Source organism: Pseudophryne corroboree, chromosome 2 (assembly GCF_028390025.1).
Source record: "Pseudophryne corroboree isolate aPseCor3 chromosome 2, aPseCor3.hap2, whole genome shotgun sequence".
Lineage (NCBI taxonomy): Eukaryota > Metazoa > Chordata > Amphibia > Anura > Myobatrachidae > Pseudophryne > Pseudophryne corroboree.
Window position 1 is genome coordinate 598,227,696 of NC_086445.1, and position 16,004 is coordinate 598,243,699.

At 50.1% G+C, this 16,004-nt stretch overlaps 1 protein-coding gene across 9 annotated transcripts in view; it reads right to left on the reverse strand.

Moving 5' to 3' along the window:
• Positions 1-16,004, reverse strand: part of GMEB1 (glucocorticoid modulatory element binding protein 1) — a 78,145-nt gene that overhangs the window by 47,706 nt on the left and 14,435 nt on the right. For 2 of the 9 annotated variants that reach the window (XM_063954670.1, XM_063954662.1), the window contains exons 1-2: positions 557-643; positions 66-230 (exon numbers count right to left, since the gene is read on the reverse strand). In XM_063954670.1, the coding sequence (XP_063810740.1) occupies positions 66-193 (128 nt within the window). In that variant the 5' untranslated portion in view covers positions 194-230; positions 557-643. The other 7 variants (XM_063954668.1, XM_063954669.1, XM_063954666.1 and 4 more) reach the window with 7 other exon arrangements.

The following is a 16,004-nucleotide window of genomic DNA, read 5'->3' on the forward strand; positions in this document are numbered from 1 at the left end:
CAACAGGATGGCATAGAAGTATATAGTGGAAAAACTGTTCAAAGATTAAAAGAATAAGAGCTTACTCGTGAGGAATAGGCTGCAACTGCAGGATAACCTGCGTCTTGGTGTCCTCAGGATCCTCCCCTTCTGTGCAGTCACTAGGGATCACCACAACGTCCCCCATAGGGACGGTTACCTCAGCATTCGCCATGTGTCACATGGATAGCTTACATGTAGTCAAAGACCTGCTGAGAATGACAACCACAACAGTATTAGTGTCTGAGCAACATCTGTGCACCACAGGCCCTCACCCCTAACGTGCAGTGTGATTCCCCCTAATAACACAGACATGTACAATACATAGATCATTGTTTACACAGAGATCTTACACACTGCACAGCCCTGCAGCAGCCTTTCACTCACACTCCACTAGTTATTGTTTACTGAGCCACAGCACTCATACAGCCACCTCACATCCTCTGTAATACTGCTGCTGCTACCTAAGCTACAGGAGACAGCAGACAATGGGGAGAGGTCCCTCGGTGGCACAGTAGCTCAGCCCTACCCGGCTCACCCGCAGCTTCCCTAGGTTACTCTGTGATGGTCAGGTATCCCCTTCCCACCGAGACTATGATCCGGAATTAACAAATACACGCATGCGCTACTCACACCCAGTGATGAGGCCGCTCTTTCCGGTCATGTGAGCACGGTGCACGAGCTGAGGGGAAGACCCCGCCTACTGTGGCCTGTTCCCTTTTCTTCCCTTCCCCTTGTCCATGGCATGCAGCGCCTGTGTGTTTGTGTGTGTCATCATTTCGCTCCTGGGTCTGTTGTCAATGGTGTTACTACTCTGCGGGTCACTTTTCATTGTACTGAAATGTACATACAGGGCAGACAAACCGTTGCTGAAGAAGTGTCCTATAATACATGTAATTGTGTATGGATTTACCTGCCAGAATAAACATTCCCTTAGACCTCTGCTCGTGGATGTAAAATACCTCTGTGTCCATTGCTTTAGGTCAGAACAGTGCCTATTTCAGTGTTTCCCAACCTCAGTGCTCAAGGCACATTAAAGGCCCATACACACTGGGCGATTTTGAGCTGAAAGCAGCTCACTTTTGGTGTGTTGAGCTGCTTTCAGCTCAAAGCCGCCCAGTGTGTATGGCCAAGCGATGAGTGGTGAGCGCTGATGCGCGCTCCCGCTTCATCGCTGGCGGCTGGCGTTCATCTGGTATTACCAGTAGATGAACGGCGGGGTGAGCGGCTTTCCATAGCGTCCTGCTATGGAAAGCCGCTCGCCCCCCGCTGACATCGCTGGGCAGGGGGGAAAAGCGCTCTGTGTGTATGCACCTTAACGGTCCAGCTGTTAGTGACACCCATGCTTGAGCCCAGATGGTTAAAGTAAAATAACTGGTACTAATTAAGTCACCAATGCTTAAGTATGGCTATCGAAAACCTACTGTTAGGGTGGGTACACACTAGAACGATCTCAGACTGATATGTAATTTCCAGGTAAACGACATTTCTCATACGTCCTAGAGGATGCTGGGGACTCCGTAAGGACCATGGGGTATAGACGGATCCGCAGGAGCTTGGGCACACTATAAAGACTTAAACTGGGTGTGAACTGGCTCCTCCCTCTATGCCCCTCCTCCAGACCTCAGTTAGACTTTGTGCCCAGGAGTGATGGGTCACACACTAGGGGAGCTCTACTGAGTTTCTCTGGAAAGACTTTTGTTAGGTTTTTTATTTTCAGGGAGACCTGCTGGCTACAGGCTTCCTGCAGCGTGGGAGTGAGGGGAGAGAAGCAGGACATACTTCTCAGTTTAAGGGCTCTGCTTCTCGGCTACTGGACACCGCCGTCAATCCCCTCACGGAAGCCTGAAGAAAGAAGCCGGGTGAGTATTGGAAGAAAAGAAGACTTCAGTGACGGCAGAAGACTTCAGTAACGGAGGTAACAGCAGCAGTAGTGCTGCGCTCCAGGCTCCCACACACCAACGTCTCTGGAGGGTGCAGGGAGCTGGGGGGGAGCGCCCAGGGGGCATGTTGCTGGGGTCTAGGAGCTGGCGGGGGGACATATTTATGTGCCCGGGCACCGGGTATGTTCACCCCGCCAGTGTGCCGCAGGGGGGGGAGCAACGGTGGTCGTGCTGCGCTCCCTGCTCCCACACACACCATCGGCCTGCAGGGCGCTGGGGGGGGGGCGCCCTGGGCAGTATATATATATATATATATATATATATATATATATATGTGTGTGTGTACTTCACTGGCGGGGGGACATCCTTCGGTGCCCGTCCCGCCAGTACGCCGAGAACGGGCAGGAGCAGCAGCGGTAGCGCTGCGCTCCCCGCTCCCACACGTCATCGGCCTGCAGGGTGCAGGGCGATGGGGGGGGAGCGCCCTGGGCAGTATTTACGTGTATGTATTTATATATATTTATTATGAAGTTCACTGGCGGGGGGACATCCTTCGGTGCCCGCCCCGCCAGTACGCCGCGAACGGGCGGGAGCAGCAGCGGTAGCGCTGCGCTCCCTGCTCCCGCGCGCCATTGGCCTGCAGGGTGCAGGGCGCTGGGGGGGAGCGCCCTGGGCAGCATGTAAGGAATTATCCCGGGCGGGGGAATGTACCCGGACACCGGGTATCTTCAGCCGCCGGGGGTATCGCAGCGTGCGCGCTGCGCTCCGTGGCTCCCACACACCAACGGCTTCTGTGGGTGCGGGGCGCAGGTGGGGCGCCCTGGGCTGCGTATTTGACAAACAGGGGCTTACTCCCTATATGTATACAGGTTCCCCAGCTCATTAACATATATTTCTCTGACGTCCTAGTGGATGCTGGGAACTCCGTAAGGACCATGGGGAATAGCGGCTCCGCAGGAGACTGGGCACAAAAGTAAAGCTTTAGGACTACCTGGTGTGCACTGGCTCCTCCCCCTATGACCCTCCTCCAAGCCTCAGTTAGATTTTTGTGCCCGGCCGAGAAGGGTGCACACTAGGGGCTCTCCTGAGCTTCTTAGTGAAAAGTTTAGTTTTAGGTTTTTTATTTTCAGTGAGACCTGCTGGCAACAGGCTCACTGCATCGAGGGACTAAGGGGAGAAGAAGCGAACTCACCTGCGTGCAGAGTGGATTGGGCTTCTTAGGCTACTGGACACCATTAGCTCCAGAGGGACCGAACACAGGCCCAGCCTCGGAGCTCGGTCCCAGAGCCGCGCCGCCGGCCCCCTTACAGAGCCAGAAGCAAGAAGAGGTCCGAAAAAATCGGCGGCAGAAGACATCAGTCTTCAACAAGGTAGCGCACAGCACTGCAGCTATGCGCCATTGTTACTCAGGCACACTTCACACTCCGGTCACTGAGGGTGCAGGGCGCTAGGGGGGGGCGCCCTGAGCAGCAATGTAAACACCTTGGCTGGCATAAATACACCACATATAACCCCCAGGGCTATATGGATGTATTTTAACCCCTGCCAGAACTCACCAAAAAGCGGGAGAAAAGGCCGCCGAGAAGGGGGCGGAGCCTATCTCCTCAGCACACGGGCGCCATTTTCCATCACAGCTCCGCTGGAAGGACGTCTCCCTGACTCTCCCCTGCAGTCCTGCACTACAGAAAAGGGTAAAAAAGAGAGGGGGGCACTAATTTGGCGCAGTTTTGATACTAACAGCAGCTATAAAGGGAAAAGCACATTTTATAGTGGTATTCCTGTCTATATATAGCGCTCTGGTGTGTGCTGGCATACTCTCCCTCTGTCTCCCCAAAGGGCTAGTGGGGTCCTGTCCTCTATCAGAGCATTCCCTGTGTGTGTGCGGTGTGTCGGTACGATTGTGTCGACATGTTTGAGGAGGAAAATGAGATGGAGGCGGGGCAATTGCCTATTATAGAGTTGTCACCCCCTAGGGAGTCGACACCTGAGTGGATGAGCTTATGGAAGGAATTGCGTGACAGTGTCAGCTCTTTACGACAGACAGTTGACGACATGAGACAGCCGGCTACTCAGCTTGTGCCTGTCCAGGGGTCTCAAACGCCATCAGGGGCTTTAAAACGCCCGTTACCTCAAATGGCAGACACAGACACGGATACTGACTCCAGTGTCGATGATGAGGAGACAAACGTGACTTCCACTAGGGCCACACGTTACATGATTGAAGCAATGAAAAATGTATTGCATATCTCTGATAATACAAGTACCACTAAAAAGGGTATTATGTTTGGTGAGAAAAAACTGCCTGTAGTTTTTCCTGTATCCGAGGAATTAAATGAAGTGTGTGATGAGGCGTGGGTTTCCCCCGATAAAAAACTGATAATTCCTAAAAGGTTATTGGCATCGTACCCTTTCCCGCCAGAGGATAGGGCACGTTGGGAAACACCCCCTAGGGTGGATAAAGCGCTCACACGCTTGTCTAAACAGGTAGCACTACCCTCTCCTGATACGGCCGCCCTAAAGGAACCTGCCGATAGAAAGCTGGAGAATATCCTAAAATGTATATACACTCACACGGGTGTTATACTGCGACCAGCAATCGCCTCAGCCTGGATGTGCAGTGCGGGCCTGGCGTGGTCGGATTCCCTGACTGAAAATATTGATACCCTAGATAGGGACAGTATATTACTGACTATAGAGCATTTGAAGGATGCATTTCTATATATGCGTGATGCACAGAGGGATATTTGCCGACTGGCATCAAGAGTTAGCGCGCTGTCCATTTCTGCAAGAAGAGGTTTATGGACGCGGCAGTGGTCAGGTGATGCGGATTCTAAAAGGCACATGGAAGTATTGCCTTATAAGGGGGAGGAGTTATTTGGGGTAGGTCTATCAGACCTGGTAGCCACGGCAACTGCCGGAAAATCCACATTTTTACCCCAGGTAGCTTCTCAACCTAAGAAGACGCCGTATTATCAGGCGCAGTCCTTTCGGCCCCATAAGGGCAAGCGGGCAAAAGGCGCCTCATTTCTGCCCCGTGGCAGAGGGAGAGGAAAAAGGCTGCAACAAACAGCCAGTTCCCAGGAACAAAAGCCCTCTCCCGCCTCCGCAAAGTCCTCAGCATGACGCTGGGGCTTTACAAGCGGACTCAGGCACGGTGGGGGCCCGTCTCAAGAAGTTCAGTGCGCAGTGGGCCCACTCGCAAGTGGACCCCTGGATCCTTCAGGTGGTATCTCAGGGGTACAAATTGGAATTCGAGACGTCTCCCCCTCGCCGTTTTCTAAAGTCTGCTTTACCGACGTCTCCCTCAGAGAGGGAGGCAGTATTGGGAGCCATTCACAAGCTATATTCCCAGCAGGTGATAATCAAGGTACCCCTCCTACAACAGGGAAAGGGGTACTATTCCACACTATTTGTGGTACCGAAGCCGGACGGCTCGGTGAGACCAATTTTAAACCTAAAATCCTTGAACACTTACATACAAAGGTTCAAATTCAAGATGGAGTCACTCAGAGCAGTGATTGCAAACCTGGAAGAAGGGGACTATATGGTGTCTCTGGACATCAAAGATGCTTACCTACATGTCCCAATTTACCCTTCTCACCAAGGGTACCTCAGGTTTGTGGTACAGAACTGTCACTATCAGTTTCAGACGCTGCCGTTTGGATTGTCCACGGCACCCCGGGTCTTTACCAAGGTAATGGCCGAAATGATGATACTCCTTCGAAGGAAGGGAGTTTTAGTTATCCCTTACTTGGACGATCTCCTGATAAGGGCAAGATCCAGGGAACAGTTGGAAGTCGGAGTAGCACTATCTCAGATAGTACTGCGCCAGCACGGTTGGATTCTCAATATTCCAAAATCGCAGCTGATCCCGACGACACGACTTCTATTCCTAGGGATGATCCTGGACACAGTCCAGAAAAAGGTGTTTCTCCCGGAGGAGAAAGCCAGGGAGTTATCCGAACTAGTCAGAAATCTCCTAAAACCAGGCCAAGTCTCAGTGCATCAATGCACAAGGGTCCTGGGAAAGATGGTGGCTTCTTACGAAGCAATCCCATTCGGCAGATTCCACGCAAGAACCTTCCAGTGGGATCTGCTAGACAAATGGTCCGGGTCGCATCTTCAGATGCATCAGCGGATAATCTTGTCACCAAGGACAAGGGTGTCTCTCCTGTGGTGGTTGCAGAGTGCTCATCTTCTAGAGGGCCGCAGATTCGGCATTCAGGACTGGGTCCTGGTGACCACGGATGCCAGCCTGAGAGGCTGGGGAGCAGTCACACAGGGAAGAAATTTCCAGGGCTTGTGGTCAAGCCTGGAGACATCACTTCACATAAATATCCTGGAGCTAAGGGCCATCTACAATGCTCTAAGCCTAGCAAGACCTCTGCTTCAAGGTCAGCCGATGCTGATCCAATCAGACAACATCACGGCAGTCGCCCACGTAAACAGACAGGGCGGCACAAGAAGCAGGAGGGCAATGGCAGAAGTTGCAAGGATTCTTCGCTGGGCGGAAAATCATGTGATAGCACTGTCAGCAGTGTTCATTCCGGGAGTGGACAACTGGGAAGCAGACTTCCTCAGCAGACACGACCTCCACCCGGGAGAGTGGGGACTTCACCCAGAAGTCTTCCACATGATTGTGAACCGTTGGGAAAAACCAAAGGTGGACATGATGGCGTCCCGCCTCAACAAAAAACTAGACAGGTATTGCGCCAGGTCAAGGGACCCTCAGGCAATAGCTGTGGACGCTCTGGTAACACCGTGGGTGTACCAGTCAGTGTATGTGTTCCCTCCTCTGCCTCTCATACCCAAGGTACTGAGAATCATAAGAAGGAGAGGAGTAAGGACTATACTCGTGGCTCCGGATTGGCCAAGAAGGACTTGGTACCCGGAACTTCAAGAGATGCTCACAGAGGACCCGTGGCCTCTACCTCTAAGAAAGGACCTGCTCCAGCAGGGACCCTGTCTGTTCCAAGACTTACCGCGGCTGCGTTTGACGGCATGGCGGTTGAACGCCGGATCCTGAAGGAAAAAGGCATTCCGGATGAAGTCATCCCTACCCTGATCAAAGCCAGGAAGGATGTAACCGTACAGCATTATCACCGTATTTGGCGTAAATATGTTGCGTGGTGCGAGGCCAGGAAGGCCCCTACAGAGGAATTTCAACTGGGTCGTTTCCTGCATTTCCTGCAAACAGGACTGTCTATGGGCCTAAAATTAGGGTCCATTAAGGTTCAAATTTCGGCCCTGTCGATTTTCTTCCAGAAAGAACTGGCTTCAGTTCCTGAAGTTCAGACGTTTGTCAAGGGGGTACTGCATATACAGCCTCCTTTTGTGCCTCCAGTGGCACCTTGGGATCTCAATGTAGTTTTGGGGTTCCTAAAATCACATTGGTTTGAACCACTCACCACTGTGGACTTAAAATATCTCACATGGAAAGTGGTAATGCTGTTGGCCCTGGCTTCAGCCAGGCGTGTCTCAGAATTGGCGGCTTTATCCTATAAAAGCCCTTACCTAATTTTTCATACGGACAGGGCAGAATTGAGGACTCGTCCTCAATTTCTCCCTAAGGTGGTTTCAGCATTTCACTTGAACCAGCCTATTGTGGTACCTGCGGCTACTAGGGACTTGGAGGACTCCAAGTTGCTGGACGTAGTCAGGGCCCTGAAAATATATGTTTCCAGGACGGCTGGAGTCAGAAAATCTGACTCGCTGTTTATCCTGTATGCACCCAACAAGCTGGGTGCTCCTGCTTCTAAGCAGACTATTGCTCGTTGGATTTGTAGTACAATTCAGCTTGCACATTCTGTGGCAGGCCTGCCACAGCCAAAATCTGTAAAAGCCCATTCCACAAGGAAGGTGGGCTCATCTTGGGCGGCTGCCCGAGGGGTCTCGGCTTTACAACTTTGCCAAGCAGCTACTTGGTCAGGGGCAAACACGTTTGCTAAATTCTACAAATTTGATACCCTGGCTGAGGAGGACCTGGAGTTCTCTCATTCGGTGCTGCAGAGTCATCCGCACTCTCCCGCCCGTTTGGGAGCTTTGGTATAATCCCCATGGTCCTTACGGAGTTCCCAGCATCCACTAGGACGTCAGAGAAAATAAGAATTTACTTACCGATAATTCTATTTCTCGTAGTCCGTAGTGGATGCTGGGCGCCCATCCCAAGTGCGGATTGTCTGCAATACTTGTACATAGTTATTGTTACAAAAATCGGGTTATTATTGTTGTGAGCCATCTTTTCAGAGGCTCCTCTGTTATCATGCTGTTAACTGGGTTCAGATCACAGGTTGTACGGTGTGATTGGTGTGGCTGGTATGAGTCTTACCCGGGATTCAAAATCCTTCCTTATTGTGTACGCTCGTCCGGGCACAGTATCCTAACTGAGGCTTGGAGGAGGGTCATAGGGGGAGGAGCCAGTGCACACCAGGTAGTCCTAAAGCTTTACTTTTGTGCCCAGTCTCCTGCGAAGCCGCTATTCCCCATGGTCCTTACGGAGTTCCCAGCATCCACTACGGACTACGAGAAATAGAATTATCGGTAAGTAAATTCTTATTATAGATATTTATTTATTTGAGTGGGCTTAAGCGCGCCGGGAAGGGGCGGAGCTTAGCCCTCATACAGGTGTCAGCGCCATTTTCTTCAAATCCCCGCCAGGACTTGCTGGTCAGTAAGATGGAGGGGGGGCACAGTGTTTTAAAGCTTTATGGGGGTCATATAGCTTTATGGTTGATAATGAACGCATAATCACTCTTATATTACATGAATTCAATGTTTCCCTGTTTGTACCCACTATTGGTTAGTCGACATATGTCAGCAGGTGTCAGGGCTTTGTCAAAAGCTGCTGTGGGAATAACTGCCGGCTTCGCCAGCGCATGGTGGTCCTTGATTCGGGAAATTAAGTATTAAAAAATTGTTGTTTGTGTGCTTAAAACAGAAAACACGATAGGGGAGATACGGTTGTTTGGGGATGCCCTGTCGGCATCAATTGGTATTTCCTGGGTAAAAAAATTATCAAGCGGTTATTACGTTGTACCTGTATATATATGTGTATATATATTTATTGGTATATGTGGGGAGGAAGTTATCAATATTGTGTTTGTATCCTTCCCTCAGTCCCCTCGGGGTTCCGTGATTAATTTTTGCCCGCTTCCCATTCATTGCTGTCAACATTTACTACGTTTCTGTCGGCCTTAACGTTCCTGGTAGATCCACAGGTATCCGGACTCCAGGTCGACAACAAAAAGGTCGACACACCTTAGGTCGCCGACAATTGGTCGACACACCTTAGGTCGACGTGGACAAAAGGTCGACATGAACAATGTCGACATGGAAAAAGGTCGACGTGCGTTTTTCACAATTTTTTTCTTTTTTGGAACCTTTTCATACTTAACGATCCACGTGGACTACGATTGGAATGGTAATCTGTGCCGAGCGAAGCGGAGCGAAGGCACCATGTCCGAAGCATGGCGAGCGAAGCGAGCCATGCGAGGGGACGCGGTGCAGTAATTGGGGTTCCCGGTCACTCTACGAAGAAAACGACACCAAAAAAACATTAAAAACGCATATCGACCTTTTTCCATGTCAACCTTGTTCCTGTCGACCTTTTGTCCATGTCGACCTTTTGTCCATGTCGACTTAAGGTGTGTCGACCAATTGGCGTTGACCTAATTTGTGTTGACCTTTTTGTTGTCGACCTGGAGTCCCAGATCCGATCTACATCGGGGGCATGTCAGTACATGGTCATACACATTCACAGCACATTACAGTCACTAGAGACCTGACAGGTCTGGACAATCCACGTGCGTATGGGTTATATCTATATGTGTATATATGTAGATATAGATTTATATATGCATGGTTAGGATATATGTGTTTTATTGTGTATTACCTGATTTATATCCATGAATGCTGACATAATGGTATTTTTATCATGTACTGGTCGCTCTGTTCATTAAGCTCTAGATTGACCATGACGAGTTGGTTCGATCCTCTAAGGGAGTCCGAATATTCTTCTCTTCACATCGCGGAGAGAAAATTATGACAGTCAACTCCTGGCTGACACAGAGCCCGCTCGCAAAGGATCATACACTGGCAGCTAAGTGAAATTTTATTTCTATACTTTGACCTTGTTGTGCTGTATGCACTTGAGGGAGTGTTGTAGTCGGGTAGGCATCCAATAGAATTACCTTACCCAGTGTGGGTAGGCTGGTCTATGTTTGTTCTACCTTATAACTTTGCAGCAGGCTGTCACGTGACAGAGGTGTGACCGGAAAAATGCGGAGTATGTCTCCGGGAGATGATGGAGGAAGGTATACAGCTGTTTGGTGGCCTATGGTCAGTCAATCTCGGTGGATTCCTCTGGTAAGTCTAACTTTGTGTGTTAGCCTCTTTCACAACGGTTGACGCATTCCTTTGTGGGATGTGGTCGTTTTAACTGGTTCGATACAGTCCTTTTTTCGGTTCTGTGTAGTCAGGGGAAGGTGAAAAGGTAAGTGTTCTGCAGCCTTGTTAGGTTCGCAGAAGTGGATGTCGTGTCTGTTTCCTCTATGTCACGATCAGGGTATCTGGACGCCATTACCTGCCTTTCAGATGTCTCCTGAGGCTCACTCAGCGTTCCAAGGCCGGATCTCATCTGTGTCCACATACTGCACATCCCTCCTGTCACGCTGAGATGCTGTCACAGCGGCGCCATGTTTGAATCCTGCATGGCGTCCCCCGTTCTCCGCGGCCTCCGCCGCCGCTCCTGTGTTATAGGTGCAGGTTGTCAGTGTGGTGTTCCATGCCTGCCGCGGCCTCCGTTGTCATCCACGAGTATCAGCATACATTTCTCAGTCTGGCGTCTCCTGTCCTCTGCGGCCGGCGCCGCCATTGCAGTTATGTTTCCACATGGTTTCCTAAACCAGTTTTCCCTCCAAGTTCTAACATGGGCGCAGCCATGTTGGATTCAATCACATGCTTCAGTTCCTCCAATCCACTGCCTGGAAATCTGCATAATTGCCCAGCCAATACCTGCATTGCTGCCGGTATAAGTATCCTGTGCCTGGGCCAGCAAATGGTCAGTGCTTTGTTTGTCATACCTTGTTCCAGTCTCTCTCCTGTGGTTGTGTTTCCAGGTTCCAGCTCCTGTCTCCAGCATCCACTAAAGAGACCCGCACCTGCCTACCATCCTGCGGTGCAGCCTGACTCTGCAGTCCTCCGTGGCTGATCCAGTTTCCAGCTATTTCATCTGCTTCCAGCAGTATCCATTACCACGGGTAATCATCCTTCAACTCCTCTGTTTCCACGCTCCCTAGCATCTTACTATATTCACTCCGTGTTTCATCACCTGGCTGGTTCCACCCAGCATTCATTCAGTGACTTTATCATTTGGCTGATTCCATTCCGCATCCACTCCGTGTCTTACCACCTGGCTGGTTCCATCCAGCAATTACAACAGCTGATTCAAGTTACCAGCTTCATCTGTTCCATCTACTGGCATGTTCCTTGGATATCTTCACTACTACAGCCAGGCCTGGTAAGGTTATTCTATCTAAGGACTTTAACAACTGTTCTTAACCTACCAGTGTCCTGTGGAACCATTTCATGGTCAGAGTGCTCCAGGAATCATATTATTTATCATTGCCATTTTTTATTATTTGCTGTCTGTTGTTACACAGAGTTTGTCAATAAACTTTTAAGTTACTTTTACCTGGTTGTCATGGTCACACCTTCGGGTTTCCTTTTAACACTTACATGTCCAGGGGTCTGATTAAACCTCCCCGGTTTAAGTTCCTCTCAGCCCCTACAACTGAGGCTTCCTCCTGTCAGCTAAAACCCTCAGTTGTGACAGTAAGCACTGACCATATGAATCCAGCCGGAGACCAGGATCAAGTGGCCAGGCCGATGCAAGAACTGGCAGCCCAACTTGAACATCAGGAGGCTGCACAAGGCCACATCATCCGCTGTCTCCAGGATCTCTCTACGCGGCTGGACGGGATTCAAACGACCCTCCGTGGACCTGGCACGTCCGGTGCGTCCACAACAGTGACACCAGCTGTAACCCCACCCACCTTAACCATTTCCATTTCACGTCTTCATCTCCCAACGCCAGCAAAATTTGACGGATCTCCAAGGTTCTGCAGGGGATTTCTTAACCAATGCGAAATCCACTTTGAGCTTCAGCCTGGCAATTTCCCCAGTGACCGTACTAAAATTGCCTATATCATTTCCCTTCTCAACGGCTCAGCCCTTGACTGGGCATCACCTTTATGGGAGAAGTCTGATCCCCTGCTGTCCTCCTATACGGACTTTGTGGCAACATTCAGGCGCATCTTCGACGAGCCAGGCCGGGTAACCTCTGCTTCATCTGAGATTCTCCGTTTACGCCAGGGAACACGTACTGTGGGACAGTATCTCATACAGTTCAAAATCCTGGCATCCGAACTGGCATGGAACGACGAGGCCCTGTATGCTGCATTCTGGCATGGCTTATCAGAACGCATCAAGGATGAGTTAGCTACCAGAGACTTGCCCTCTAAGTTGGATGAGCTAATTTCTCTTTGCACGAAGGTTGATCTACGTTTCAGAGAGAGAGCAACCGAGCGAGGAAGATTGTCTGCTCCAAAATCTTCTGCTCCTCCTCTTCGTCAACCGTCTCCATCCAAGGATGAGCCCATGCAAATTGGCCGTTCCCGTCTATCTCCCGCTGAGCGCCGGAGACGTCTCTCTGAGTCTCTCTGTCTCTATTGTGCAGCTCCGTCTCACATTATCAATGCCTGTCCCAAACGTCCGGGAAACTCCAAATCCTAGCTCGCCAAGGAGAGGGCCGGCTAGGAGTAATGATCTCCTCTCCATCTCCTCATGATTGTAATCTCCCAGTCTCGCTCCAAATTGCTCAACGTTACAGGAACGTCATTGCCCTCCTTGATTCCGGAGCAGCTGGGAATTTCATAACCGAAGATTATGTTAAACGGTGGTCCCTACCCACCGAGAGACTTCCTTCGTCCATCTCCTTAACTGCAGTAGATGGCAGCAAGATTTTTGACGCAGTTATTTCTCTAAGGACTCTACCAGTTCATCTGAGAGTGGGAGTTCTTCATGCAGAATTTATTTCCTTCCTAGTGATTCCAAGAGCCACACATCCAGTGGTGTTGGGCCTTCCATGGCTCCGTCTCCACAATCCGTCGATTGACTGGACGACTACGCAAATACTAGCATGGGTCCCTCCTGTGCAAAGACTTGTTTGTCCAAAGTGCTTCCTGTTTGTTCTTCTTTCCCCAGGTCGTCTGATGTTCCACCTCCTCCATATCAAGACTACACGGATGTGTTCAGTAAAGCTTCTGCTGATATCCTTCCTCCTCATAGAGAATGGGACTGCCCAATTGATCTCATTCTAGGGAAGGTTCCACCTCGAGGCCGAACTTACCCGTTGTCTCTGCCTGAGACGCACTCCATGGAGGAGTACATCAAAGAGAACCTGGCGAAAGGTTTTATCCGACCTTCTTCTTCTCCAGCTGGCGCAGGCTTCTTCTTCGTTAAGAAGAAAGACGGTGGTCTGCGACCGTGCATCGATTACAGAGGTCTGAACGACATTACCGTCAAGAACCGGTATCCTTTACCTTTGATTACAGAGCTCTTCGATAGAGTCAGCGGAGCAACCATCTTTACAAAGTTGGATTTGAGGGGTGCCTACAATCTCATCCGGATCCGTGAGGGTGACGAGTGGAAGACCGCCTTTAACACCCGTGATGGACATTATGAGTACCTCGTCATGCCCCTCGGATTGAGCAATGCTCCAGCTGTCTTCCAGCATTTCGTGAATGAGATCTTCAGAGACATCTTATACCGCCATGTCGTGGTTTATTTAGATGATATCCTCATCTTTGCCAATAATCTAGAGGAACATCGTTTCTGGGTAAAGGAGGTTCTGTCCCGTCTCCGTGTCAATCATCTCTATTGCAAATTGGAGAAATGTGTCTTTGAAGTTAAATCCATTCCGTTTCTAGGTTACATTGTGTCCGGTTCCGGACTAGAGATGGATCCTGAGAAAGTACAAGCAATCCAGAATTGGCCAATACCCTTAACCCTCAAAGGGGTCCAGAGGTTCTTAGGGTTCGCCAATTATTACAGAAAGTTCATACGAGACTTTTCCACCATTGTGGCGCCTATCACTGCATTAACCAAGAAGGGTGCTAACCCGTCCAAGTGGTCTGAAGAAGCTACGCAAGCTTTTCATCTTCTAAAACAACGTTTCATCTCTGCACCAGTTCTGAAACAGCCCGACACCGACTCTCCTTTCATCTTAGAGGTGGATGCCTCCTCCGTTGGAGTAGGAGCGGTGTTATCCCAGAGGGCTAAAGATGGCCATCTACATCCTTGCAGTTTCTTCTCCCGGAAGTTCTCCCCAGCTGAGCGCAACTATGCCATTGGCGACCAGGAGTTGCTAGCCATCAAGCTCGCTCTAGAGGAGTGGAGATATCTGTTGGAGGGAGCTTCTCATTCAATCACGATACTTACCGACCACAAGAATCTTTTATACCTGAAAGGCGCACAATGTCTTAACCCTCGTCAGGCCAGATGGGCACTTTTTTTTTCCAGGTTCGACTTTAAACTCCAGTTCTGTCCGGGCTCTCAGAATCGCAAGGCCGATGCCCTTTCCCGCTCTTGGGAGCAAGAAAACGAGTCAGAGTCTTCAGACAAGCATCCTATTATTAATCCGTTGGCATTCTCCACGGTAGGGATGGACTCTACGCCCCCACCAGGGAAAAGTTTTGTGAAGCCGGTGTTGAGGAAGAAGCTCATGCATTGGGCCCATGCTTCCCGTTTTGCCGGACATACAGGCATTCAGAAAACCCTCGAGTTTATCTCTAGGTCCTACTGGAGGCCAACTCTGAAGAAGGACGTCAAGGAGTTTATTGCCTCCTGCCCAAAGTGTGCCCAACACAAAGTCCCCCGCCAGTCGCCTGCAGGGCGACTGGTTCCATTATCTGTTCCCAGTCGACCGTGGACCCATTTGTCGATGGACTTTGTTACAGATCTGCCTATATGCAACAAGTTTAATACCATCTGGGTGGTAGTTGACCGGTTCACCAAGATGGCACATTTCATACCCCTCACCGGTCTTCCGTCAGCTTCCAAGTTGGCTCAAGTGTTTATCCAAGAGATCTTCCGACTTCACGGTCTTCCTGAAGAGATCATCTCCGATCGTGGAGTACAATTTGTAGCCAAATTTTGGCGAAGTTTGTGTCAAGCCCTCCAAGTCAAGTTAAAGTTTTCTACAGCTTACCATCCTCAGACCAATGGTCAAACCGAGAGGGTGAATCAGGACTTGGAGGCCTTCCTCCGCATTTACGTGTCTTCCTCCCAAGATGACTGGGTTCAACTCCTTCCTTGGGCCGAGTTTAGCCACAGCAATCAATACCATTCCTCATCCTCCTCAACACCATTCTTCATTAACTATGGATTTCACCCTAAGGTTCCAGAATTCCAACCGCTTCCAGCAACTTTTGTTCCAGCAGTGGATGTCACCTTGCGTCAGTTTTCAAACAACTGGAAGAATGTCCGCGCAGCCCTGCTTAAAGCCTCATTTAGGTACAAGAAGTTTGCCGATAGGAAGCGTAGAGCTGTTCCTGCTCTCAAGGTGGGTGATCGAGTATGGTTGTCCACGAAGAATTTTAGGTTGAGAGTTCCCAGCATGAAATTTGCTCCTCGTTACATCGGTCCTTTTAAAATTGAACAAGTCATCAATCCTGTTGCTTACAGACTCCAGTTACCTCCCTTCTTGAAAATACCCAGGACATTCCATGTTTCCCTGTTGAAACCGCTGATCCTGAATCGGTTTCATTCTGCACTTCCTCCAACTCCTAAAGTTCAGACTCAACGGGGAATCGAGTATGAGGTGGCCAAGATTCTGGACTCACGTTTCCGTGACGGTCAGTTGCAGTATCTTATTGACTGGAAGGGCTATGGTCCTGAAGAACGCTCTTGGACCAATGCGTCTGATGTCCATGCTCCTGCCTTGGTCCAGAATTTCCACTCGAAGTTTCCTCTAAAGCCTAAGAAGCGTCCTGGGGCCACTCCTAAAGGAGGGGGTGCTGTCACGATCCGGGTATCTGGACGCCA